Source organism: Pan troglodytes, chromosome 19 (genome assembly GCF_028858775.2).
Source record: "Pan troglodytes isolate AG18354 chromosome 19, NHGRI_mPanTro3-v2.0_pri, whole genome shotgun sequence".
Lineage (NCBI taxonomy): Eukaryota > Metazoa > Chordata > Mammalia > Primates > Hominidae > Pan > Pan troglodytes.
In genome coordinates, this window is record NC_072417.2 from 58672921 (window position 1) to 58699159 (window position 26239).

Sequence of the window (26239 nt, forward strand, 5' to 3'; positions counted from 1 at the left end):
CGCCTATAATCCCAGCGCTTTGGGAGGCCAAGGCAGACAGATTACTTGAGGTCAGGTGTTTGAGACCAGCCTGGCCAACATGGCGAAACCTGTCTCTACTAAAGATACAAAAATTAGCTGGATGTGGTGGCGCATGCCTATAGTCCCGACTACTCAGAAGGCTGAGTATCAAGAGAATTGCTTGAACCCGGGAGCCGGGGGTTGCAGTGAGCCGAGATCTCGCTGCTGGACTCCAGCCTGAGTGACAGAGCAAGACTCTGTCTCAAAAAAAAAAAAAGGAATACAAATATAAAACTCTAGCTAATTATAGGAGTCCTGCAGTATTTAACAGGACATAATGCTGATATCTGCAATTTACTTTGAAAAAATGGTTGAATGATAGGAGAGAGGGATAGAAAGATGGATAGAGATATGCTAAAACAAGCATAATAAAATGTTAATAGTGACATCTAGGTGGTGGATAGACTGCTGCTACTAACTACAATTTTTTCCACTGTGTGTCTGAAATTTTTTAAAATAAAATATTAGGGAATATAAAAAACATAACAAAACTAAAAATGTCACACAGAAGTTAAACATTTTGCTAAATTGTATTACTCGCTAGAACAAAATAACAAACCAAGTACTGTAACTTCTAACAACTAAGTCTGAATTTGTCCAACTAATATAATCTTACTGGGTAGGTTCTGATAAAAATAATGACTTATTGAAATGTATCTAAAAGAAAGGAATCACCTAGGGCGTAGCCAAGAAAGGGCCTCACATGCAAAGGCATGTATCAAATGTGGTCTTATGTGAGACCACAACAAGCATCTCTGGCTAACTCAAGATTGTAGAATTTAATAATTAGTTGGGGGAGGGCATTGTGGGTTTGGTTTTGCTTTTGAGATTAGGTAACAACATTGGGTTTGAATTTAATAATACTGTTTTGTTTCATTGTGTTTAAGTTTTATGAAGCTATAATTCATATACCATATAATTCACCTACTTATAGTGTATAATTCGGTGGTTTTTTGTTTTTTTGTTTGTTTGTTTGTTTGTTTTTGAGATGGAGTCTTGCTCTGTCGCCCAGGCTGGAGTGCAGCGGCTTGATCTCGGCTCTCTGCAAGCTCTGCCTTCTGGGTTCACGCCGTTCTCCTGCATCAGCCTCCCGAGTAGCTGGGACTACAGGCACCCGCCACCATGCCTGGCTAATTTTTTGTATTTTTAGTAGAGACGGGGTTTCACCGTGTTAGCCAGGATGGTCTCGATCTCCTGACTTTGTGATCCGCCTGCCTCGGCCTCCCAAAGTGCTGGTATTACAGGCGTAAGCCACCACGCCCGGCCAATTCAGTGGTTTTTGTACATTCACAGTTGTGCAACCATCACAACAATCAAATTTAGGACACTTTTATCATCCCGAAAGGAAACTTTATACCCTTTGCAGTTGCTCCTCATTGGACTCCAACTGCCCCTACCCCTAGCTTTCAGCAACTACAAATCTACTTTATGTCTCTATATATTTGCCAATTCTGGACATTTCATACAAATGGAATCATACAGTACGTGGTCACACAATACGTATCTAACTTCTTTCACTTACCATAATGCTTTTAACGTTCATCTATGTCGTACCATGTATCTGTGTTTCATTCCTTTTTATGACTGGATAATATTATATTGTATGGATATATCACATTTTGTTTATCCATTTGTCTATTGATGGACATTTTGGGTCACTTCCACTTTTTGGCTATTAGGAATAATGCTGCAATGAGCATTTGTACAAGTTTTCCTGTGGACATATATTTTCAGATGTCTTGTGTATATACATAGGAGTGGAACTGATGAATCTTATGGTAACTCTATGTTTAACCATTTGAGGAACTACTAGACTTTTTAAAGTTGCTGCATCATTTCAGATTCCCACTAAGAGTATGAGGGTTTCAATTTCTCCACGATTTCACCAGCACTTGTTATTATCTGGCTTTTCTATTATAGCCACCCTAGTGAACAACATTATGTTTTGAGGCATTTCATCTACAATATCCAACGAAGAGGACATTGGCCGACATTGTATTTCTTATAAACTAAAAATGAAATATATGTTCATTTCGAGAGGAATTACCAAAACATGAACTCTCGTGACCATCTGTCAGTCACTTTTGGTCCCAGCACATCAAATTCAACCAATCAAAGCTCAAGAAAGCCTTACTCTTTTCCAAATTGTTCCATACGGGTTTGTTGTCTTACTCTAACCATCAGATATCAGCAACTAAATTCTGTTAGTAGTTGATGAAGCACTTTATCAGCAATATAGAATAATTGAAAAATTATTGTTAGACACATAGGAAATTCTCTATTTTTAGAATGCTGAAAAGAATTAAGTTACCTGACATTTGGAATTAATAGCAAAATAAAGAATACCCAGCAAAAAAATGTTAATGAGCAGGAGAGAAATGTCATAAGAATGAAAAAACCTAAATTAGGTGACAAAACTAATTAGGAAGACTAGAAATAGACTCAAATACTTTTGAGAATATAATATAATTAAAGGTGAGATCTCAAATAAAGGTAGACATTTGCTAAAAAATGAACTTGAATCCATAGCTCAAACTTTAAATCTAGATGAGTTCCAAATGGATCAAAAATCTTAGTATTAAAGAAAAAATAAGAAACCATGAAGATATAAGATAAGCCCATCATTTCTAAGAACGACACAAGCAAAAGATGAAATTTCTAAAAAATTCTCTTAGCAAAAAACACAATAAGCAAAGTCAAAAGACAAACTGCTAACTGGGAAAATGCTTCAATTTATAACATGGATAAAGGATTAATTTCACTAATAAAAATTTCCTATAAATTGGCCAGGCACAGTGGCTCACGCCTGTAATCCCAGCACTTTGGGAGGCCGAGGTGGGTGGATCACGACGTCAAGAGATGGAGACCCTCCCAGCTAACACGGTGAAACCCCATTTCTACTAAAAACACAAAAATTAGCCGGGCATGGTGGCACATGCCTGTAGTCCCAGCTACTTGGGAGGCTGAGGCAGGAGAATCACTTGAACCCAGGAGGCGGAGGTTGCAGTGAGCCAATATCACGCCGCTGCACTCCAGCCTGGTGACAGATCAAGACTCTGTCACAAAAAAAAAAAAAAAAAAAAAAAATTCCTACAAATCAACATGAAAAAGAACAACAACCTAATAGAAAATTGAGCCAAGAAAATTAACAAGTGGATCACAGAAAAGGAATATAAATGTCTCTTTAAAAATGCGAAGATGCGGACAGGCACGTTGACTCACACCTATAATCCCAACACTTTGGGAGACCAAGGCAGGAGGATCACTTGAGCCCAGGACGTCAAAGCTGCAGTGAGCTGGGATCATGCCATTGCACTCCAGTCGGGGCCACAGAGGAAGATTTGTCTAAAAAAAAAGATGTAAATTAAAACCACATTGAGGTATAATTTCTCAGTTATCTAGCAGATGAAGTTTAATAACACAATATGTTGATGAAAGTGTGGGCAACTGGCATTCTTCTACATAGGTGGTGGGAATGTACATTGGCACAGCTCAATGGGGGACAAGTTAACAATGGCTATCAAAATTACAAATGTATATACCCTTTAACCCAGAAATTATACCTCTAGACATGTATTCTTACAGATATTCTCACGTTTGCAAAATGATATATGTCCAAGGTTATTGAATATAGTATTTTTGTAGCAAAATATTAGAATCAACTTAAATGTCCTTTAATAGGCAACTGAATAAATATGGAGCGAATACTACCCAGCTGTAAGAAGAGGAAGCTCTTTGTGTAGTGATATGGGATGACTATCAATATATATTGTTATCTTTTAAAAAGCCAGATGAAGAACACCATGGTTTGCTACTATTTGTTTTAAAGAAGGAGAAATGTATATGTAATATTTAGTTACTTGTTTTTAATTTATTTGGAAAGATACTGAAAATAATGAAAATGTTGGTGTCTCGAGAGAGAAACTGGGTGATTGGTGGACAGGATTGAGAGGGACACTTTACATTATATATTCTTTGGTAGCTTATGGACTGTAAATGTCATGAACATAATAGCTGATGAAAATTAATGAATTAAGATGTAACTGCTGGGCGCAGTGGCTCACACTTGTAATCCCAGCACTTTGGGAGGCTGAGGTGGGCAGATCACGAGGTCAGGAGTTCAAGACCACCCTGGCCAATGTGGTGAAATCCCATCTCTACTAAAAATACAAAAATTAGCTGGATGTGGTGGTGCATGCCTGTAATTCCAGCTACTCAGGAGGCTGAGGCAGGAGAATCATTTGAACTTGGGAGGCAGAGGTGGAAATGAGCCAAGATCGCGCCACTGCACTCCAGCCTGGGCGACAGAACTAGACTCCGTCTCAAAAAAAAAAAAAAAAAAAAATTAAGAACATTTGGCCAGGCATGGTGGCTCACACCTGTAATCCTAGCATGTTGGGAGGCTGAGGTGGGCAGATCATGAGGTCAGGAGATCGAGACCATCTTGGTCAACATGGTGAAACCCCATCTCTACTAGAAACACAAAAATTACCTGGGTGTGGTGGCGGGTGCCTGTAGCCCCAACTACTTGGGAGGCTGAGGCAAGAGAATCGCTTGAACCCGGGAGTCAGAGGTTGCAGTGAGCCGAGATCGCACCACTGCACTCCAGCCTAGGCGACAGAATGAGATTCTGTCTCAAAAAAAAAATAAAATAAAAATGATGGAACTAAATCAGGATGATGGATGTCCTTTCTTTTGTTGTTAAATAAACATTCTTATGAAACAGCAAATATTTATTACCATACATTTATATTCTTTTAAAGTTTCATTCAAAATATGATTCAGGGGAACCGCCATCTTCCAGTAATTCACCAAAATGACGAACACAAAGTGAAAGAGGAGAGGCACCCGATATATGTTCTCCAGGAGTTTTAGAAAACATGGAGTTGTTCCTTTGGCCGTGCACAGGCGAATCTAGAAGAAAGGTGATATTATAGACATCAAGGGAATGAGTACTGTTCAAAAAGGAATGCCCCACAGGTGTCACCGTGGCTAAACTGGAAGAGTCTACAATGTTCCCCAGCATGCTGTTGGCATTTGTTGTAAACAAACAAGTTAAGGGCAAGATTCTTGCCAAGAGAATTAATGTGTGTATTGGGCACGTTAAGCACGTGAAGAGCCAAGATAGCTTCCTGAAACAAGTGAAGGAAAATTATCAGAAAACTAAAGAAGACAAAGAGAAAAGTACCTGGGTTGAACTGAAGTGCCAGCCTGCACTGCCCAGAAAAGCACACTTCGTGAGAACCAGTGGGAAGAAGCCTGAGGTGCTGGAACATATTCCCTATGAATTCATGGCATAGTAAGTGTTTAAAAAATAAAAGACCGGCGGGGCGCAGTGGCTCACGCCTGTAATCCCAGCACTTTGGGAGGCTGAGGCGGGTGGATCACGAGGTCAAGAGATCGAGACCATCCTGGCCAACATGCTGAAACCCCGTTTCTACTAAAAATACAAAAAAATTAGCTGGGCATGGTGACGGGCGCCTGTAGTCCCAGCTACTGGGGAGGCTGAGGCAGGAGAATCTCTTGAACCCGGGAGACAGAGGTTGCAGTGTGCCAAGATTGCGCCACTGCACTCCAGACTGGCGACAGAGCAAGACTCCGTCTGGAAAAAAAAAAAAAAGTTCAGAAACAAATTTTTTGGAAGCAGTTTTAAAGAAAAGCAGTCTGTTCTTGTAAATACATTCTATTTTACTTACACAAAACTTTTCCTTTTTTCTCTTTAAGTCACCAGAAAATAAATGGACTGAGTTTCTATTCTTGGCTCAGATTCAACTAGAATAGCGAAGAATTACAAGATATATAAATGAAAAATCCTGTTCATTTAGTAAACATTTCATACTATATTTATACAGTGAAATTCATTGATAGTACTTTTTTTTTTACTTATAAGTTTTTATTGGTTCTAATTAAGCCTGAGAATAAAGTCTTGTGAAACTATCCTCTCCATTACTGTCTATTCTAATCTATTCTCGACAGGCACCACAATAAAGCTTTCACCCCTGTTTTGGTCTGTTATATCCAAGCCACATGTGCAGTCAAGGAAAGGGTGATGTTCCTGTAGTCTTTTCTAAACTACCATCTGCTAATATTACATAGATAAGCCATATTTTAGGCACTTTTTTCTACCATCTCACAAATCTGTATGTTGGAATTCTAGGAATATATGTTAATAAATCATTCGGTGTATTTTAAGTGGTTTTTCAAGAAGCAAAGTTAGGGTATTTGTTGTTTCTTTTACGTCTCACGCAGGCAGGAGCAAGGAGGGATGATTTAAAAGCTCAGGAATGGCCAGGCGCGGTGGCTCACGCCTGTAATTCCAGCACTTTGGGAGGCCGAGGCGGGTGGATCACTTAAGGTCAGGAGTTCGACACCAGCCTGGCCAACGTGGTGAAACCTTGTCTCTACCAAGAATACAAAAATTAGCCGAGCATGGTGACGGGCGCCTATAATCCCAGCTACTTGAGAGGCTGAGGCAGGAGAATTGCTTGAATGTGGGAGGCGGAGGTTGCAATGAGCCAAGATCATGCCACTGCGCTCCAGCCTAGGTGACAGAGCAAGACTCCGTCTCGAAAAAAGAAAAAGAAAAAAAAAAAAAAAAAAGCTCGGGAATGTATGGCACAGAGATGGGTGGAAATTGATCATGGAGGACCATAGGACCCTGTTTTCTAGAGGTCCAAATGATACAATTTGGAATAAAAGAACGTCTCTGCCTTGAACTCAAGGCTGTCCTCCTGGAACCCCGAGTGGAGCAGGCAGTTCTAGAAGCAGCCATGTAGGGATAAAAGGATGGCAAAAAAAAAAAAAAAAAGAAATTGTCTACACCAACCCATGTCTCCTCGAATATATCTGTTTTCAGGTATGTGAAGGAAAGCTAAGATAATTCAGCGGATTCTTCACTGGGAAAAAGGCCAGATTCCAGTTTATAAGTGAGTATAACCCTGAAGACTTGCCTCCTTCTCCTAGACAGGGCTTGAGATTTGAGTTCCTTTCTTCCCTTCATTTCCTCCAGTGAACACTGGCTGATATCTGTATAGCCTGTTTCCGTAAGTCAGGAATTTGCCAGGGTGTCACAGTTGTAAATGCTATGCTCCGAATTTTGGACCATGGTATCTAAATTTTGGTTCTTGGGATGTAGTTACAGTAGACCTAGACTAAATTCTTATCTGTTGACCTTGACCAAATTCCTTCGTATTTCTCTTTTGGGAGTTCCCTGAATAATAAGGATCTTGGGGGGAACAACAGTTCCTAGTGGCCTACCATCTGGTGGAGGCCACAGACTGATGAAGTAAGTATCAAGTGAACTGTGGGATAAGGGATTTGGCAAGGGCAGTGCCCTGCCCAATCTTCAGTAGTCAGCTTCTAGGCCCTCTGACCAGCAGTCTTCAGACATCCCCAGCAGGCTCTACAGCTCAGACTCTGAGGGGAGCATCATTAACCTTGACTCCTCTGCCTTCTGGAGAATATTTGAGCGCAAACTTGCTCAAATACCTTCAGGGTCCAGATGGTACGGTAAGTATGTTAAAGGAACATGATCTAAAGGGATGGTCAAAGCTGGGCATGGTGGCTTGAGCCTGTAGTCCTAGCTACTTGGCAGGCTGAGGCGTGAGGATCCCTTGAGCCCAAGAATTCAAGCCTAGCCCGGGCAACGTAGCTAGACCCCCATCTCTGAATAATAATAATAGTAGTAGTAATAATGGGATGGTCAGACTTATGACTCACTGCAAATTGCATGCACCACTAAAAGGCATTCCAGTTCAAGTACATTTTTAAAACTGTGCTTGCCAAAGAAAATACATGCTGCCAGTTTCCAACTTCTGGTTGGAAGGGTCCACATCAATCTCAGAGAAGAGAACTGATCTTGGATAGAACCCTGTAAGCTTAAATGAATGCATTCCTTGCTTAATTCCAGGAATTACCTTGGAAGAGGGTAACCAGCCTCTTCCAAGATGGGGTTTCTGTTTGGTGCCTTGGCTACATGCTGCTGCTTCTTCGTATCTCCACGGGCAACCCAAGGCACTCTGCAGTGGCCCTCCTCAAGACTCTACAGCAGACCACTGCTGCTGATTAACTTTATTTTCTTTCCATTCTCTGAGCACCACCACATTATGGATTTTTTTTTCAACCCTGGTGTCTGGTTAATTCCAATCATCTTCTCTCTCTGTGTTCCCCAGTGTTCAGACCCTTTGTGCTAATTAGCAGTGACAGACGTGTCACCAATCTTGCTGTTTCTCCAGAGGAAGAAAAAGCTTGCTTTTTAAAATTGATCTGTGAGAACTTCAGGAGCCACCACATGCTCCTGGAAGCTTCTGTTAGAAGGAGAAAGGTTCAGTCTGAAAAACCAAGTGCAGAGAAAATCTCAACGTGGGCAGGCGTCTAGCCATCCCCAGCAGCAGGTGGCAGGGACAGATGGGTCTTCCCACTGCTCAGTGCTGATGGGATTTTCAGGAGTCCTGGCTTTCAAGGTGAGATAGATGTCACAGACCCAGCAAGGGCAAAGTCTGACTGTCCAAAGTCAGCAGGGCCATCAGTCCAGCAAGGAGTCAGGCACCTGAATGTGAAGGAGGCCACGGGCAGCATCAAGTGACCGTACAAAAATCAGAATTCAGCTAACAAGGGGTCAAAGTGAGACATTTAGGAGGACCTAAGAAGAATTCTGGGTGGTGGAAGGTTTAAAGGGACATGGGGCCTCTTCCACAATCGCTCTAAGATTGTCACCTGTGTAGAACTTCCTAAGTTTTAAAGGATCCCTGGCTAATGAGATAAAGAAGCCTAAAGACTTCAGAAGCTTCCCAAATCTGCATCTGAAGGCTGCAGCTCTTTTTCTGGCAGGAACTGAAGCTCAAAAGGGAGATCAACATAGAGAGAGTCTTCACTGGGAGATGATGTCTCAGCATTTGGTGGTGAAGCTCTGTGACTGAAGCCCTGACCTCCTTCTTGGTAGAGGAGGCCAGAATCTTGACATCTTACCAGAACAGAGATTAAGCTCAGAGGCACATGCAGGACTCTAAAAAGACAGAAACAAAACAAAACTAAATAAAATAAAACAGTAAACATTGGCCTAACACACAAAACTACATTAATGGTAGTTAGCTATCTCTATGAGGCCACAGTCACAGAATTCCTTTGGGTTTTAATTTTTAGGTAAAAATATGATATTGAGTACATTATTACAGAATGTCTTACAATTTACATAATTAAATTCATTTAGTTGAGACTTTCATGTTTCTGATCATTACAGCTTTTTTCTTTCTTCTGGGATATCTGGATACTGTTGAAACACTGTGGCAAAAAAAACAGTATGGTAATATTTTTGCTCAGTTCTTTTTCTTGAGCTTCGGCACCTAGGCTGGAGTGTGGTGGTGAGATCATGGCTCACTGTAACCTCAACCTCCAAGGCTTAAGTGACCCTCCCACCTCAGCCTCCCAAGTAGCAGGGTCCACAGGTGTGCACCACCATGCCCTGGTAATAATTTATGCTCAGTACAAATAATTTTTTATTACTATTCTTTCTAGGAATCACCTATCCTAAAACAGATGATACATACAAATTACGATATCTCAATAACAGCTAGATTTTGCTGTGTGCCAAGGCACTGTTCTAGGTATTTTACATATATTGTCTCATTTAATTCTCTTAACAGTCCTAAGCATTAGGTGGCATTTTTATCTCTCATTTTACTAATGGGAGAATTGAGATGCATAAAGATGGCTGTAATATATTATTATATTGGGGATATTTATGTTAGGAGTTCCTGGATAAAAACCAGCCCAGAAACCTCGTTCTGTTTTAACTTCTTCCAAAGGCCTCCTGATTGCCAGTTAATTGTATTACTCCCTGTATTATTATCCTTCTTGCCCACATAAGTTTTGGCAACTAACATCTGTTTGTGTCCTGAAGTTTGAATTAATAGACAATTATTTATGAACATGGATTTGAATGCCACTCACAGATCAGTGCCAAAAGCATCACTTTGGAAGCTGTTAAAAAATCATACTTCCAGGCTCTACCTCTCAGATAATCTGATTCAGGAAACAAGTCAAAATAATGTGGAATTAACACGCCCTCCATGTGAGTCTGATCTGCAGCCCAGTTTAAGAAGCTCCCAGATCTAGAACAGGGAGATCTACACTTTTTTGATCAATCATTCTTTTCTAGTAAAAGTATTTTGAGACTATGTAGCCACTGTTTGTATATGTATTTATTCATAAATAATATATACAGGTATTATTTTGCCTACATGTTGTACATTATAAAACATATTCAAAACTGAAAGTTAAATAGTCTATGGTAAAAATGGAAAAATAATATTTTAAAATATGTATCTTATTTATTGAATAAAGTTCTCACCAGAAATATAATACACCTCATTATTTGAGCAAATCTTTAATACTCTGTGATACAGAGAGTTTTAAAGTCGGGTTCTAAATTCAGTTTATTTTTGACACTTAGTTATAATGGTTGTCAAAAGTGAAAAAAGAAACCTCCCCAAACCTCCAAATGGATAAAGTACATCATTGGCAGCAGATACTAAGAACGATATTTGTTTTTCAATGCCATCTGGTAATTAAGCAAAAAATTTTGATGAAATGTGGCTACTAATTTCCATAGTCACTGATGTGAGTCAGTAGCTCTTGCAAACTAATTGGAAGAGACATTACATTTTCATAATTTTTACCGATGGGCTTAAAATGAAAAGCACAAAACTTTTTATACGGAATATTTTGTGTATTGATTTTCATATATGAGAACCTCAAAAGAGGCCACCAGTTTCCATTTGATTTAATGAAGTTTCATAAAGTACTTGATAGAATATGACTTTAAACTTTGTTGAATTTCCTTCATGTTCTATATATATAATATATATGCATATATTAGTATCTGTGTATATGTATTATCTGTATATATAATCTGTATATATATAACTTCTGCATCCATAACATGCATAAATATATATACATCACACATACATGCATATATATTTATATATACTTGTATATAGGTACAAATATATACACACACGTATTTAAACTTAGTGTGTGTATAAATATATATTTAAACATTTAAAATCTAATTTACAAACTCAGTGTAAATATACACATAAATATACATCTTGTTAAGGTGCCATTCAGTATAGTGATAGAGATATAAATGCACATTTCTTTTCTTTTCTTTTTTTTTTTTTTGAGATGGAGTTTCACTCCTGTTGCCCAGGCTGGAGTGCAATGGCACGTTCTTGGCTCACTGCAACCTCTGTCTCCCGGGTTCAAGCTATTCTCCTGCCTCAGCCTCCCAAGTAGCTGGGATTATAGGCATGTGCCACCACACCCAGCTAATTTTTGTATTTTTAGTAGAGACATGGTTTCTCCATGTTGGCCAGGCTGGCTTCGAACTCCCAACCTCAGGTGATCTGCTGCCTCGGCCTCCCAAAGTGCTGGGATTACAGGCTTCAGCCACCGTGCCCGGCCATAAACACACATTTCTAGTAGATTTCTTAATATTTGAAATTATTTTGCTTGGCTTTGGTCGGATCTGATTCATTGGCATTATCATTACCTTCCGACGTATCTGCAAAGGGACTCAAGTTAGAAGTGTAACTATGCTATTTTATTGCTGTTTACATGTGCCTGCATTATTACTGTTATCTTCAAATTGAGATTATTTTGTTAAGAAACTTTAAACTAGGGTCCATTTTGCTAGGGTTAGTTTAGTTAAAACTAGGTAATATAATCCATAAATCCATTGATTCCTGCACATATTAACTTCAGTATGTCTCAATATGTTGAATAAGTGAAAATGTAAGGACCTCACTTTTTTTTTTTTTGAGACACAGAGTCTCGCTCTGTCACCCAGGCTGGAGTGCAGTGGCGCAGTCTTGGCCCACTGCAACCTCCATCTCCCGGGTTCAAGCGATTCTCCTGCCTCAGCCTCCCGAGTAGCTGGGATTACAGGCGTGTGCCACTGCACCCGGCTAATTTTTGTATTTTTAGTAGAGACGGGATTTCACCATGTTGGTCAGGCTGGTCTCAAACTCCTGACCTTGTGATCCGCCCGCCTCAGCCTCCCAAAGTGCTAGGATTACAGGCGTGAGTCACTGCACCTGGCCCAGGCCCTCACTTTTAACTGCTCCATGGTGTGGGCCTCCTCACGTTCCCTTATGGCACCTTCTATATCCTGACTCAAGCCTGTTCAACATATGTGCAAACTAAGGAGCTGGCCGGTCCATTGTATTCAATACCAGTGAAGCTTAACTTCTTTGTCGAGTCTCCAGGCCCATGGATTTAAAAGTTCAAAGGGGTCTGCCTAAGTATGCAATGACTTTTTAAATTTGAGAAAAATACCCATACCTACAAACACTTGCATACTGGGGAGTTAGTCATTGAAATCCTGAAGTCTCAGATTGGGAATACCTTGTCTAAAGACATTTTACGGCCTCAGGGAAAAATTTCATTTGGTGAGAGATGCATCAGGATTTATCCACCATATATACTTTTTTAAGGTATGCACTTTAGGGCTAATCCAGGTTTCTGGCCCTGTGTGTCACTTGTAGGCACTATAGGAAGTCATTTCCTAGCCCCACCTGAACCTTCTTGAACATCTTTTTTTTTTTTTTTTTTTTTTGAGACAGAGTCTCACACTGTCACCCCGGCTGGAGTGCAGTAGCACTATCTCGGCTCACTGCAACCTCTGCCTTCCCAGGTTCAAGCGATTCTCCTGCCTCAGCCTCCTGAGTAGCTGGGATTACAGGCGTCCACCACCATGCCTGGCTTATTTTTTGTATTTTTGGTACAGATGGGGTTTCACTATGTTGGCCAGGCTGGTCTCGAACACCTGACCTTGTGATCCCAAAGTGCTGGGATTACAGGCGTGAGCCACCACGCCTGGCCTCTTGAACATCTTAAAGATCTCCTCCAGGACATCCCACATAAAACGTGACGTATGTTAGTATTTCTCCTAACTAGAGAAAAGCAATTACCATCTTGTTTAATTCTCTGTTCTCTCAATAGTCCTTAAAAGACAATTCAGGTTCCTTCTCCCATGAGTTAAATCACTCTTTGCTCTATTGAAGTCAACAGGATACAAACTACATCTTGATGGCAGAGGGAGGGTGTCGGGAGTGGTTTCTGTTCTGGTCTCCCTTCCTTGTCCATGTGGCCAGCCATTTCCACACAGCTTACACTGATATCCTCCACTGATGCCCAGGTTCCTTTCACCTTGAGTCAATCCGAATCTTTCTGCTCCTCAGTTCCAGGGAATTTTTGTTGAAATAACTGATCTGGCCCACAACAATCTCATGTAATTTAACTTCATCAATATATTCATTTCAAGTTCTCACAGTATCTCCCATGATAGTTTGCCCAAACCTTATACAATTTCTTTGAACAGCTTGTCCTGTTAGCCCTACTTTATCCTGGGACAAATGCAGCAGACAGAGGGCAGAGTATGGGATCTGCAGTCAGAAAAAGAGTTTAAATTCAGCCTCAGTAACAATGTCTGCAGCTTTCAGTTACGCTCTTACACACTCTGGATCTCGATTTTCTTATCTCTACAATGGGAACAAAGATATTTGCCATGTCTGACTCTCATCAATGTTAGACTATTTTTTTCCCTAATTAAAAAAGTTGATATCTTTTTTATTTTTTTATTTTATATATTTTTTGGGGACGGAGGCTTGCTGTTGCCAGGCTGGAATGCAATGACGTGATCTCAGCTCACTACAACCTCCGCTTCCCGGTTTCAAGCTATTCTCCTGACTCAGCCTCCTGAGTAGCTGGGACTACAGGCGCACACCACCACGCCCAGGTAATTTTTGTGTTTTCGGTAGAGACGGGGTTTCACTATGGTAGCCAGGATGGTCTTGATCTCTTGACCTCATGATCCACCCACCTTGGCCTCCCACAGTGCTGGGATTAACAGGCGTGAGCCAACGGGCCCAGCCAAAAAGTTAATATCTTCTAGTTTGTAAGAAATAGACTTGATCCTGCAGTTTTATTTTGTTTTCTCCCTCCCACCTTTCATCCTTTCTTTCTTTCTTCTTTTTTTCCCACAAGGTTCTTTTGCTCTATTGCTTTTACTTTTTTTTAAACCTCTTCGAACAACTCAGAATTTTTATTTTAAAATATCTTTCAGATTGCTCTATTATCTCTGAATTTTGGAGTGCATGTGCTTTCATTTTTTTTAGTAACTAGTGATTTTCATTTATAATAGATTTTTAAAAATTTAGTTTTAGTTTTAATTCATGAATAATAATTGTATATATTTATGGGGTATAATGTGATGTTTTGACATAGGTATACATTGTAAAAGTTTAAATCAAGTTAATTAATATATTCATCACCTCACCTACTTATTTTTTATGGTGAGAACATTTAAGATCTACTCTTTTAGTGATTTTGAAATATACATTTTTTAAAAATTTTTGTTTGTTTGTTTGTTTTGAGACGGGGTCTCTCTCTGTCCCCCAGGCTGGAGTGCAGTGGCGCAATCTCGGTTCACTGCAAGCTCCGCCTCCCGGGTTCATGCCATTCTCCTGCCTCAGCCTCTAGAGTAGCTGGGACTACAGGCACCCGCCACCACGCCTGGCTAATATTTTGTATTTTTAGTAGAGATGGGGTTTCACCATGTTAGCCAGGATGGTCTTGATCTCCTGACCTTGTGATCCGCCCGCCTCAGCCTCCCAAAGTGTTGGGATTACAGGTGTAAGCCACTGCGCCCGGCCTGAGGTATGCATTATTATTAACTACGGTTACCACACTGTGCAATAGATTGCTGAAACTTACTCCTCTTGTTTAACTGGAACTTTTGTACCCTTTGATCAACACCTCTCTATTCCCCATTTTCTCTGTACGAGGAATTGTTTTTGGTGTGGCTTGTAACTTTTGACTTTAAGCTCCTCTTTAGTGGAGATTGTTTTCTGTGAGTGTTCCATGTGGCCTAGATTATGTGAGTACCCAGAAGCCTTGTTATTCAAAAATCAATCTCTACTCAAGAACATTTTTCAGTAATTGTCACTCTTCTCCCCTTCCATACAAATTTTTCCTCCCTACTGGATCATTCTAATCAGTGTGTAAGCATGCTGTAAGATCTCCTAATTTGTCTCATTTTGCTATTTCTTTTTATAGCAAAACTTCTTGAATGACTTGTCTATATTTGCTGCTCTAATTCTTCTCTTCACGTTCCTTATTGAACTTATTCCATTCAGGATTTCTCTACTCCCAACCACTCTTATAAGGTCAAGGTCACCAGTGATTTTATACTCCTGTTGCTCAGTCAATTCTTAATCCTCATCTTACATTTGATCATGGCATTTGATTAGTTGATGATTCTTTCTTTCTTCCTTTCTTTCTTTCTGACAGAGTTTTGCTCTTGTTGCCCAGGGTAGAGTGCAATGGTGTGATCTAGGCTCACTGCAACCTCTGCCTCCTGGGCTCAAGCAATTATGGGTTTATACCTTTTCTTAAGGTGCCAGTTTATATATTACAGGCGTGCACCTCCACGCCCAGCTAATTTTGTATTTTTAGTAGAGACAGGGTTTCTCCATGTTGGTTAGGCTGGTCTGGAAGTGCAGACCTCAGGTGATCTGCCCATGTCGGCCTCCCAAAGTGCTAGGATTACAGGCGTGAACCACCACACCCAGCAATTCCTTCTTTCTTTGAACACTTTATGCAGTTGGCTTCCCGGATCCCACTCTCTGTTTTCCTGCTACCTCAGGGGCTCCTCAGTTTCTTTCTCCTTTAATAGATTTTTCTTATTACCCTGACCCTATATGTTGGCGTGGTCCAGGGCTTGGTCTTTATAGTGCTTCTCTTTATTGTCACTCATTGTCTCATGGCCTAAACGTTTATGGGTGGGCCTGGTGGCTCGCACCTGTAATTCCAGCATTTTGGGAGACTGAGGTGGGTGGATCACCTGAGGTCAGGAATTTGAGACCAGCCTGGCCAACATGATGAAACTTTGTCTCTGCTAAAAATACAAAAAGTAGCTGGGCACGGTGGCAAGCACCTGTAATCCCAGCTACTCAGGAGGCTGAGGCAGGAGAATCACTTAAACCTGGAGTCGGAGGTTGCAGTGAGCTGAGATTCTGGCACTACATTGGGCAACAGAGCAAGATTCTGTCTCAAACAACAACAACAACAAAAACTTTTGCAATTTCCTCTGCCTGGAGGTTCCCACAGATACACGCAAGGCTTGCATCTTAATTAACTTCAGGTCTGGATTCAAGCCTGTTTTATCTGTTAGTCCTTCCCTGACCATCCTATATAACTTGCACTCCATCTCTAACAGTACCTCTCCTCCTTACCCCAATGTAATTTTCTTCACAACACCTATAATTACCACTTGTGCACTTATTTATTGTCCAGCTCACCCTACAAAATATAAGTCTTGGGAGGGCTGGGACTTTGTGTGTTTAGTTCATTCTTGCATATATAGCTATTGGAAGAGTGCTGGGCACATCATCTGGTAAATATTTATTGAATGAGTAAGTGAATAATAGAAATAGATGACATCTTTTCATTATTTCCTAAGCTGAGGTAGATATCTCCCTATTTTAAAAAATATTTTGGATGTTCAGCCTGTTTCGAAATAAGTGTTTATGCCTTTTCCTAAGGTGCCAGTTTATAAAGAAATTATTAAACTTCAAAGTGTCATTTTCATATCAGGAAACATCTACCAGGATTAGAGTTCTCAAACTGAGGTTTGTGGGTTCCAAGGATGGGTTTCAAGGCTGTGTTAGCTCCCTGAATTTGAGTGCAAAGTGTTGTATGTAGATGTGTATGTGCATTTTTCTTGGGAAAAATTTTACCTTCCATCAGATTCACAAAGGAGTCAGAACCCAATTAATGGTTTTGAATTACTGTTATCTTCCTTGGGTGTTGATCAGCTAAAAGCGAACACATTGAAGATAAAACTCCTATAATCTTCCCCTCTAAACCACCTTATCTCTTGACTTTCTTAGAAGCAGAGCACATTGATGTTGGAAGCAATACCCAATGAAGGTGTCCCTCTAAATGTGCCCGGTAAATTGTTAGCCATGCTGTCCTCAGGAACTCAAAGCAGCGCCATCAATCACACGAATGTTAGAAACGTCCAGCTAGGTGCCATGGCTCATGCCTGTAATCCCAGCACTTTGGGAGGCCAAGGCGGGTGGATCACTTGAGGTCACGAGTTTGAGACCAGCCTGGCCAACATGGTGAAACCCCGTCTCCACCAAAAATACAAAAAAAAAAAAAAAAAAAAAAAAGACTAGAAACTTCCACCTATGTCAGGCTGAAACAGTAGTTTCACACATAGGATCTTGTTCAGACCCTGGGACTTAAGAGAACATGTCGAATCCCTTTTTCACTGGTCACTTTTCAGGTACATGAAGATGTAATCCCATCCCCGCATCAAGCTTTATTTCTCCAGAGGAGGATCTTTAATTCTTGTAAACATGGGACAGGTATAGGACATGTTATGATAATGACAGGTACAGGATATGTTATGATAATGACAGGTACAGGACATGTTATGATAATGACAGGTACAGGACATGTTATGATAATGACAGGTACAGGACATGTTATGATAATGACAGCTCTTCTTTAAATTTTTATTTATTTATTTATTTATTTATTTATTTATTTATTTTATTTCCATAGGTTATTGGGGAACATGGCAGCTTTTTTTGAATACCCTCCTCTTTGCCAGTTGCCCAAGATGGAACACCCAAACTTTGACATGATACTTCCATTAATGCAACTTAGTATCACAAGTTGATGTCGTGGCCCAGCACAGGATGGCCTGGAAACCGGCAACACTGGACGCTGGGGAAAGGGTAAGAAGGCCTTGACCATTACAAATGGTGTGGAACTGAGCCGAGGGAGGGATAGTGAGAAGGGAGAGAGGGTGAGGTGTCTGAGAGACAATGAGGTCAAATCAGAGGATTCAGCCATTGTTGGCGTGTGGGAAAGGGAAGGAGAAGGGAAGAGTCAGGGATGACATTTGTTGAGAGAGAGAGAGAGAAGAAGAGAGAGAGACGCAGGTGGAAAGAGGATGGCACCACATTGGACTAGCCCCAACGGAATGGGGAGAAGTGGGAGAGGACCCAGGGGATGCAGAGCTGATGAGAGTGGGAGAACCAAGACAGAGGAAGAAGGTTGGGGCAAATCAAGTGTCTCAGGGAGGCCCAGTGAGGCAAGAACGGAAAGGAGGAGAAAGGCGGCGGTTAAGAATCAGGGATAATGGCAGAGCGTTGCAGCTCTGCGGGTGGGACTGGGCGGAAGGGTTTGGGAGAGACAAAGAAATGATCTTTGAAGGCCTCGCAGTGCTTGGCCGAGCGCCTGGCACAGAATAGGCGCGCAATAAATGACGGGTGAGAAGTGAAGGAACTCAGGAACAGTGATTAGTGAGTGAGTGACGGAAGGAACGGAGGATGGCGTTGGCTCGGGAACGTCGCTGCCGTGTCGGCCGAGGCTCCTGGGCTGCAACGCCAGAGAGAGGCGGGGCGTCCCCGACGGCCAATAGGAGCTTCGGTATCAGCTCCGCCCCCGCCCCCTAGCTCCGCCCGGTGCCGCACGTCGTTCGCCTGCCGCCTGAGGCGCGCGCAGCCACCCAGCTCCCGGAAGTGCGCCCGGAGCCGGCGCCGCGGGCCGAGGTGAGCGCGCGTGCGGGGCGGTCCCGGCCTCCGGCCGCTCGGGGTCAGGCCTTGCGCTATCTGTGTCCGCACCTGACTCAGCTGGGCACCCCGGAGCTACGGAGGGGCCAGCGGGTTCCCTTGCCCATGCGTCTGGGAGCGCGCGGGGGACGTGGCGAGTGCGGGGCCGGGGCAGCCATGGCTGGGAGTGGACCCTTGGTGCGGGGGGATGTGTGAACCCCGTCCCGGCTCTGCATTCCTGCGCCTCTGCGCCCCGCGGGACCGGCCGGGTCTCTGCACTGGGACCGAAAACGGGCTCCTCCCCGCTGTCTTCCCCTAAGGGCTGAAAATGAGTCTCTGGAAGAGGAAACCCGATGGGATGATGCCTGGAGTCTCTCCCTCTCTCATCAGAGTGCAATCGGCATTTGGGGGGCGCATGGTGGAGAATACATATCCAATGAGCAGCGCTGCCCTGGCCTCGAGCACTAAATGCCAGTTCCCCTAGCTGCTTGTGACAACCAGAAAACGCCCCAACAAATCACCAGACGTTGGCCGTTCTCCCCAAAGCAAAGGCTTTAGAGCTTCCTGGGTTAATCTGGCTGCCACTTGTGAGCCTCGGAGGTTCCTGATCTGTACACCAGGGTAATTGTGGGAATTGGAAATACATGAACCGAACTTAATAATGAGCCGATACCTAGTAGGTGCTTAACAAATGGTTACTTATATATGTAACCATGTATGTAACCACGTGTGTATATTACACCTAGAATGCACTTTTAAAAATTCATTCTATTTGTTAAAGGTTTAATAACAGGTATAACAGACAACCTTATTTTTTTTTCATAACTAATGGGGGCAGTTCCTCATGAGGTTATCGGAATATAAACTCTCTATTAAATTTTTAATACTATATAAAGTAATTTAATTTTGAATAATCGAGACATTTTTCTTACACACTACCTGGGAGTATAATATTACTAACAAAAGATTTAAGTATTTTATAAAATCTGTAGTTTTTCCAAAATGTCATTTCTCTTAAATATTATCTAAACTGCTATCTTAATTTAGGAAACAGATAAATTGCAGTAAGTTTACAGGTCGGTATCTTGCTATCTAAAATCTTGCCGCTTGTTATTTGAAACTCTTGAGCCAAATAGGTTGGATTTACAAAGCAAGGTATTTTTTAAAATATATTTATTCGTTTTTTAAGATGTTATTTGAAACTGTAGGTTTACCTCTGAGCTAAAGCTGCTTTCCAGGTGGTTTGATAATGCTGTCATTGTCACTCAGTATGAAAACATATTTTAATTTCCTTTGTGATTTTTTTCTTTGACTATGGGTTAAGAGCATTATTTAGTAATTTCCATAAATTGGGATTTTCTAGTTATTGTTATTGATTTCTACTTTAATTGCACTATGATCAGAGAATATATTTGAACCCAGGAAGCTCTAAAGTTTTCCATTTGACCTTTCTGGTTTTGTTTCTCTTGTGTTCCTTTTCTATCAGATATTGGGTTTTTGAGTGTTTTTTGGTATTGCTTTAATGGCTTTTTAGCAATACCACTTTGCGTAATATTTTTAGAGCTAATTTTAAGATATCAGTCATTTGAAAATTATGCATATAGTCTGTTTTGATGAATACTCTTTGCACTTGTAATGAATGTATACTCTGCAGTTCTTGGGTCTAGTGTTCTGAAAATGTCAATTAGAGCAAGTCGGTTGATAGTGTTCAGATTTTTTGACTTTACTGACTCTTTTTTTTTTTTTTTTTTGAGATGGAGTCTCCTTCTGTCGCCCAGGCTGGAGTGCAGTGGTACGATCTTGACTCACTGCAACTTCCGCCTCCCAGGTTCAGGCTGTTCTCCTGCCTCAGCCTCCTGAGTTGCTGGGATTACAGGTGCGCACCACCATGCCCGGCTAATTTTTGTATTTTTAGTAGAGATGGGGTTTTACTGTGTTGGCCAGGCTGGTCTCAAACTCTTGACCACAGGTGGTCCTCCCGCCTAGGGCTTCCAAAGTGCTGGGATTGCAGGCGTGACCCACCGCGCCTGGCCTGGGTTTCTTTTTTTTTTTCTTGCAGTAGTGTGATCTCGGCTCACTGCAACCTCTGCCCCCTTGGGTTCAAGCAATTCTCCTGCCTCACTCAGCCTCCCTGGTAGCTGGGATTACAGGCATGCACCACCACGCCCGGTTAATTTTTGTATTTTTAGTAGAGACGGGGTTTTGCCATGTTGGACAGGCTGGTCTTGAACTCCTGACCTCAAATGATCCCCCTGCCTTGGACGCCCAGAATGCTAGGATTACAGGCGTGAGCCACTGCGCTCAGACCTGGGTTTCTTTTTAAGCAAAAAATAAATTTAATGAGGACCACATAAAAAACATTTGGTATTGGATTACGGTTGCAAGGGTCCATTTATACAAGGATTTTCGTCTGCCTCTGTGACTCCTGCAAGACCAACCCTTCCTTCTCCTTCTCCTGTTCCTTGTCCTCTTCAGGCTACTCAGTGTGAAGATGATGAAGGTGACCACCTTTATGGTGATTCACTTCCACTTAGTGAATAGTAAATGTAGTTTCTCTTCCTTATAATTTTCTCTTTCTTTTTTTTTGAGACGGAGTCTCGCTCTGTCGCCCAGGCTGGAGTGCAGTGGCACGATCTCAGCTCACTGCAAGCTCTGCCTCCCAGGTTCATGCCATTCTCCTGCCTCAGCCTCCAGAGTAGCTGGGATCACAGGCGCCCGCCACCACGCCTGGCTAATTTTTTGTATTTTTAGTAGAGAAGGGGTTTCACCGTGTTAGCCAGGATGGTCTCGATCTCCTGACCTTGTGATCTAGCCACCTTAGCCTCCCAAAGTGCTGGGATTACAGGCGTGAGCCACCTGGCCTGGCCTCTTCCTTATAATTTTCTGAATAATATTTTGTCTAACTTACTTTATCACAAAAATACAGTAACATGCAAAATGTATGTTAATCAACTATTTAAGGCATCAGTCAATAGACTGCTAAGCTTTTGGGGAATCAGAAGTTATATATGGATTTTCTACTGTGTGGGGGGTTGGCGCCCCTATCTCCTGCATTATTCAGTGGTCAACTGTAATTCTTTTGACTTCGCTTTTTCCTTTCTCGGGCCCTTGAAAAAAATTTGTTTTTCTTTTTTAGTTTTTAAATGATTTTCCAATGTCGGATAAATTATTTTGGTGAAACGGTAAGGATGAAGACATTGTTTCCTACACCTTAAGAAATAAGCAGCTACAAAAAGCTAGAGTATTGTACTGATCTCTGATTAAGCCAGATCCTCAAGTGATGGGGTATCTTTTTTTAAAAATTGCCGTGATTAGTCTTAGGGAGAAATGATGACCACCAAATTCTTCATAACATTTAAGGATTTACCCAGTAATCCTATATTATGATTACTTGCAAGAAAGTTAACTAGAAATAGTGGATGATCCTTTTTAGAATAATATTATTTGCGATTTAATATTTCTCTTTCTACTGTCTTTGTTGTGATCTTCTAAAATTTGATACCATTCACATAAAATAGTGATTATTTATATCTACACCATAGGAGTATTTTCAAGGTAGTTAGTCTTCTCAACCCTCTTTTTTTTTTTTTTTTTTTTTTTTTGTGAGACGGAGTCTCTCTCTGTCCCCCAGGCTGGAGTGCAGTGGCGCGATCTTGGCTCACTGCAAGCTCCACCTCCTGGGTTCACCCCATTCTTCTGCCTCAGCCTCCTGAGTAGCTGGGACTACAGGCGCCCGCCACCATGCCCGGCTGATTTTTTGTATTTTTTTTTAGTAGAGACAGGGTTTCACCGTGTTAACCAGGATGGTTTCGATCTCCTGACCACGTGATCCACCCGCCGGCCTCCCAAAGTGCTGGGATTACAGGCGTGAGCCACCATGCCCAGCCTTCTCACCCTCTTTAACCCCAAGGTTGAAAGTGTCAGGTATGATACTTGTTTTTTTCATAAATTCTCAAATAGACCTATTTTAATATGGCACTCAAAAGACCTCTCTTGGAAGTTTCATTACACCTTTTTGGTATACTTTTGGAAGTACTTTTGGTACCTTTTGGAAGACTTAATTTGTTCTCTTTAACCTCCTATTTATTACAGAAGCATGTAGGCATTAGCTTTTATTCCTAGGGCATTAATATCTTTTTCCAGCTTTATTTTTTAGTATGCAGATATATAGATGAAGATGTAGAAGTGTTTTGTAGAAGAGCCGTTTACCTGGAAACCTATAGTGAAAATGTTTCGTATGGTGCATTTTATTCTTCATTTTGTCTGGACATTTGAAGACCAAGAAAGAACATTATAAAATGGGCAGGGAAATGGTGGCTGTTTAGATACAGTATCAGTAGTTTGCTTTGTGGCTTCAAGTTTATAATCTTTCAAAATAGAATCGTGTATCCATTGAGCAATTTCAGAAGCTCCATAGTTGACCCCATGGCTTCTCAGGTAGGGCATGTGAATTTGTTCTTTCTGAAAATGTGTCCCCTTCCTCTGTGTAGCACTCAATCTCATTCCCTTTTTAGTGTCCTGGTGAAGACCTAGTTCTTGCCGGAGACAATTCCACTACAGAAGCACTTTACTTAAAAGGACTTGCCAGGCTGGACAATGCCCGTTGACTTGGGGCAGGCCCTAGGCCTGCTGCCATCACTGGCGAAGGCCGAGGACTCCCAGTTCTCAGAATCAGATGCTGCCCTTCAAGAGGAACTCTCCAGCCCTGAGACCGCACGCCAGCTTTTCAGGCAGTTCCGTTACCAGGTGATGTCTGGGCCTCATGAGACCTTGAAGCAACTTCGGAAGCTCTGTTTCCAGTGGCTACAGCCAGAGGTTCACACCAAAGAGCAGATCCTAGAGATCCTCATGTTGGAGCAGTTTCTGACCATCCTGCCTGGGGAGATCCAGATGTGGGTGCGGAAACAGTGTCCAGGAAGTGGAGAAGAGGCAGTGACCCTTGTGGAAAGCTTGAAGGGGGACCCCCAGAGACTGTGGCAATGGGTAAGCAGAGGGTATTATGATCTGCGAGTGAAACACAGGGCTCCTCTCTGGTCCCATCAGGTGTGTTGTCTTTTTTCTGATACCACTTATGACACCAAATGGGTGGGGCTTTTCACACCAATGGCCAATTCTGTGATTCTCTAACACCAGTACAGTGTCCAGCAATTCAGTTCTGAAGCTAACTCTGGAGGTTCAGGGCTCAATCCAAGACTGCTCCTGTTCTCAGATGCCAGTCACAAGTGCCAGGGGCCACCTGTACTTCTGACAAATTGGCTATAAATTCGGAGGTTCCCACAATCTTCTCTTCAAGTTTGATAATTAGTTAGAATGACTTACAGAACTCAGGGAAGGATTTTACTTCCTGTTACTGACTTACTCTAAAGGATACAACTCATTAACAGCCAGAGAGAAGAGCTGCATAGAGCAAGGTGTGGGGGAAAGAGCGTGGAGCTTCCATGCTTCTCCTGGCATGCTACGTTACCAGTACCTCCATGAGGTCACCAACCTGGAAGCTTCCTGAACCTCATGGTTTAGGGATTTTTATGGAGGCTTCACTGCTTTGGCACACTTGATACAGTCATTTGCCATTGGTGATTGAGTATCTCCAGCTGCCCTCCCCTCCTCAGAAGCTGGGTGGAGATACTGAAAGTTCCAACCTTTTAATCTCAAGGTTGGTTCCTCTGGCAACCAGCCCCCATCCTGAAGCTATCTAGGAGCCTAGCATAAACTCAGGTGTGGTTGAGAAGGGCTCCTTATGAATAACAAAGCCTCTTCTTTCACCTCTGTCACTCAGGAAATTACCAGGGTTTTAGGAGCTCTGCGGGAATGGGAACTGGGGACAAAGACTAAATGTGTATTTCTTATTATACCACAGCTGGATTCCCCCATACCTCACCTAATTCTAACACTCTCTGACTCTCAACACTCTTTAGCTATTGAGGATTGAGGGTAAAGTCTCCCAGCGCATTCCACCTTTAGACTAGAATGTTTGAGAAGTTATTTAAAAGATGCCTGAGTTTTCATTGGTGGCGCATATCCAGTAGAAGCACGTTAGTGGCATGTCTTGAAGGTCTCCCACGCGTGATTCGGGCCTCAGCTTTTGGTGTCTTTTGGGACGTTTCTTTCCCTGGTTCCTGCTGGACTAGAAATAAAAGCTGGTTTTCTCTTTCTCCACATCCTTAGAAATTGTCTTATGATCTGTTGTAGAGAGTAAGCTTTGTGTCTTTTAGAGATCCTTACTCTGGATTCTTCAGTAATTACTAATTAATATATGGTCTCTAGATCAGTATCCAGGTTCTAGGACAGGACATCTTATCAGAGAAGATGGAATCTCCAAGCTGCCAAGTGGGGGAAGTGGAGCCCCATCTTGAAGTGGTGCCTCAGGAGTTGGGACTTGAGAATTCATCCTCAGGGCCTGGGGAGCTTCTGAGCCACATCGTGAAAGAGGAATCTGACACAGAAGCAGAACTAGGTGAGGATGGTGCTGTGTGGTGTTCTCTTGGAGAGATTTTGGGATTGTGATTAGTAGGCCTAAGTGAGTTGAAATGGTATGCTGCTCAGATTGGCGTATCCCTGAGAGGTTTGCAAACAGGTTAGACCTAAATAAACTGCTCTTGTATGGAGAGTCAAAGTCTGTGTTTTAAACTGCTTTATGACTGGGCCAGACCATTTGGATTTTGGCTCTGAGGAAGGAGGTGGGAGAACATATGGGTGAGACTGGAATGTTGGAGGGGATTGGAGTGTGTCAGGGAGATAAACACAAGTCTTGAAATATAGATGGCAGTACAGGTATTGTTCTGATTTGTGAAGATTGTTATCTGCGCCCTCTGGGGAGTGGTTAAGGAAGACATCCAGATTCTGAAAACTTCCTCTCCTCACTTCAGCCCTGGCTGCCTCCCAGCCTGCCCGACTGGAGGAAAGGCTGATCAGAGACCAGGACCTCGGAGCCTCACTGCTCCCAGCAGCACCTCAGGTGAGCTGACGTACAAAAGCGATGAAAAGGAAACTTTTTACCTTTTATAATCTCATCCTCCTGCCTCTCTTCACCCCATTCTCCATCCTGAGGAAACTTCTGATCTGCTGTCACCATATGTTAGTTTACTTTTTCTAGAGTTTTGTAAAAATAGAATCATGCCAAATGTACTCTTATCTTTGTTCTTATGCATATAATGTGTATATATATACATATATATATATTTGCTTATTTCAGTGTATTCTCATTTTTTAAAACAATTTGATTTTGATGTGCCTTGGAGTCATTTTCACATTTCATGTAATTGGGATTTATTGAGTTTCCTAGCTCTGTGGGTGTATGGTTTTCACTAAACTTGGAAAATTTTTGGCCATTATTTCTAAAGCATTTTTTTTTCTGTCTCGCTTATTTCTCCTCTCCTTTAAGGACTTGGGAAATAATACCTGTGGAATGTGTATAATGATAATGTATATACATGTATCAGAGCTCTTCAAGTTGTCCCACAGCTTACTGATTGTTTTTCTGTTTTTGAAGTCTTGGTGTTTTATTTTGGACAATTTCTGTATGTCTTAAAGTTCATTAATCTTTTCTT

The 26239-nt window shown here is 41.9% G+C and overlaps 1 protein-coding gene across 12 annotated transcripts in view; it reads left to right on the forward strand.

Annotated features, from left to right (window-relative positions):
• Window positions 1-26239, forward strand: part of ZNF18 (zinc finger protein 18) — a 43997-nt gene that overhangs the window by 5330 nt on the left and 12428 nt on the right. For 2 of the 12 annotated variants that reach the window (XM_063799013.1, XM_063799018.1), the window contains exons 1-6: window positions 18618-18692; window positions 19013-19313; window positions 20447-20568; window positions 23207-23675; window positions 24957-25146; window positions 25559-25647. In XM_063799013.1, coding sequence (XP_063655083.1) covers window positions 23289-23675; window positions 24957-25146; window positions 25559-25647 — 666 coding nt within the window. In that variant the 5' untranslated portion in view covers window positions 18618-18692; window positions 19013-19313; window positions 20447-20568; window positions 23207-23288. The other 10 variants (XM_009432735.4, XM_009432741.4, XM_063799016.1 and 7 more) reach the window with 9 other exon arrangements.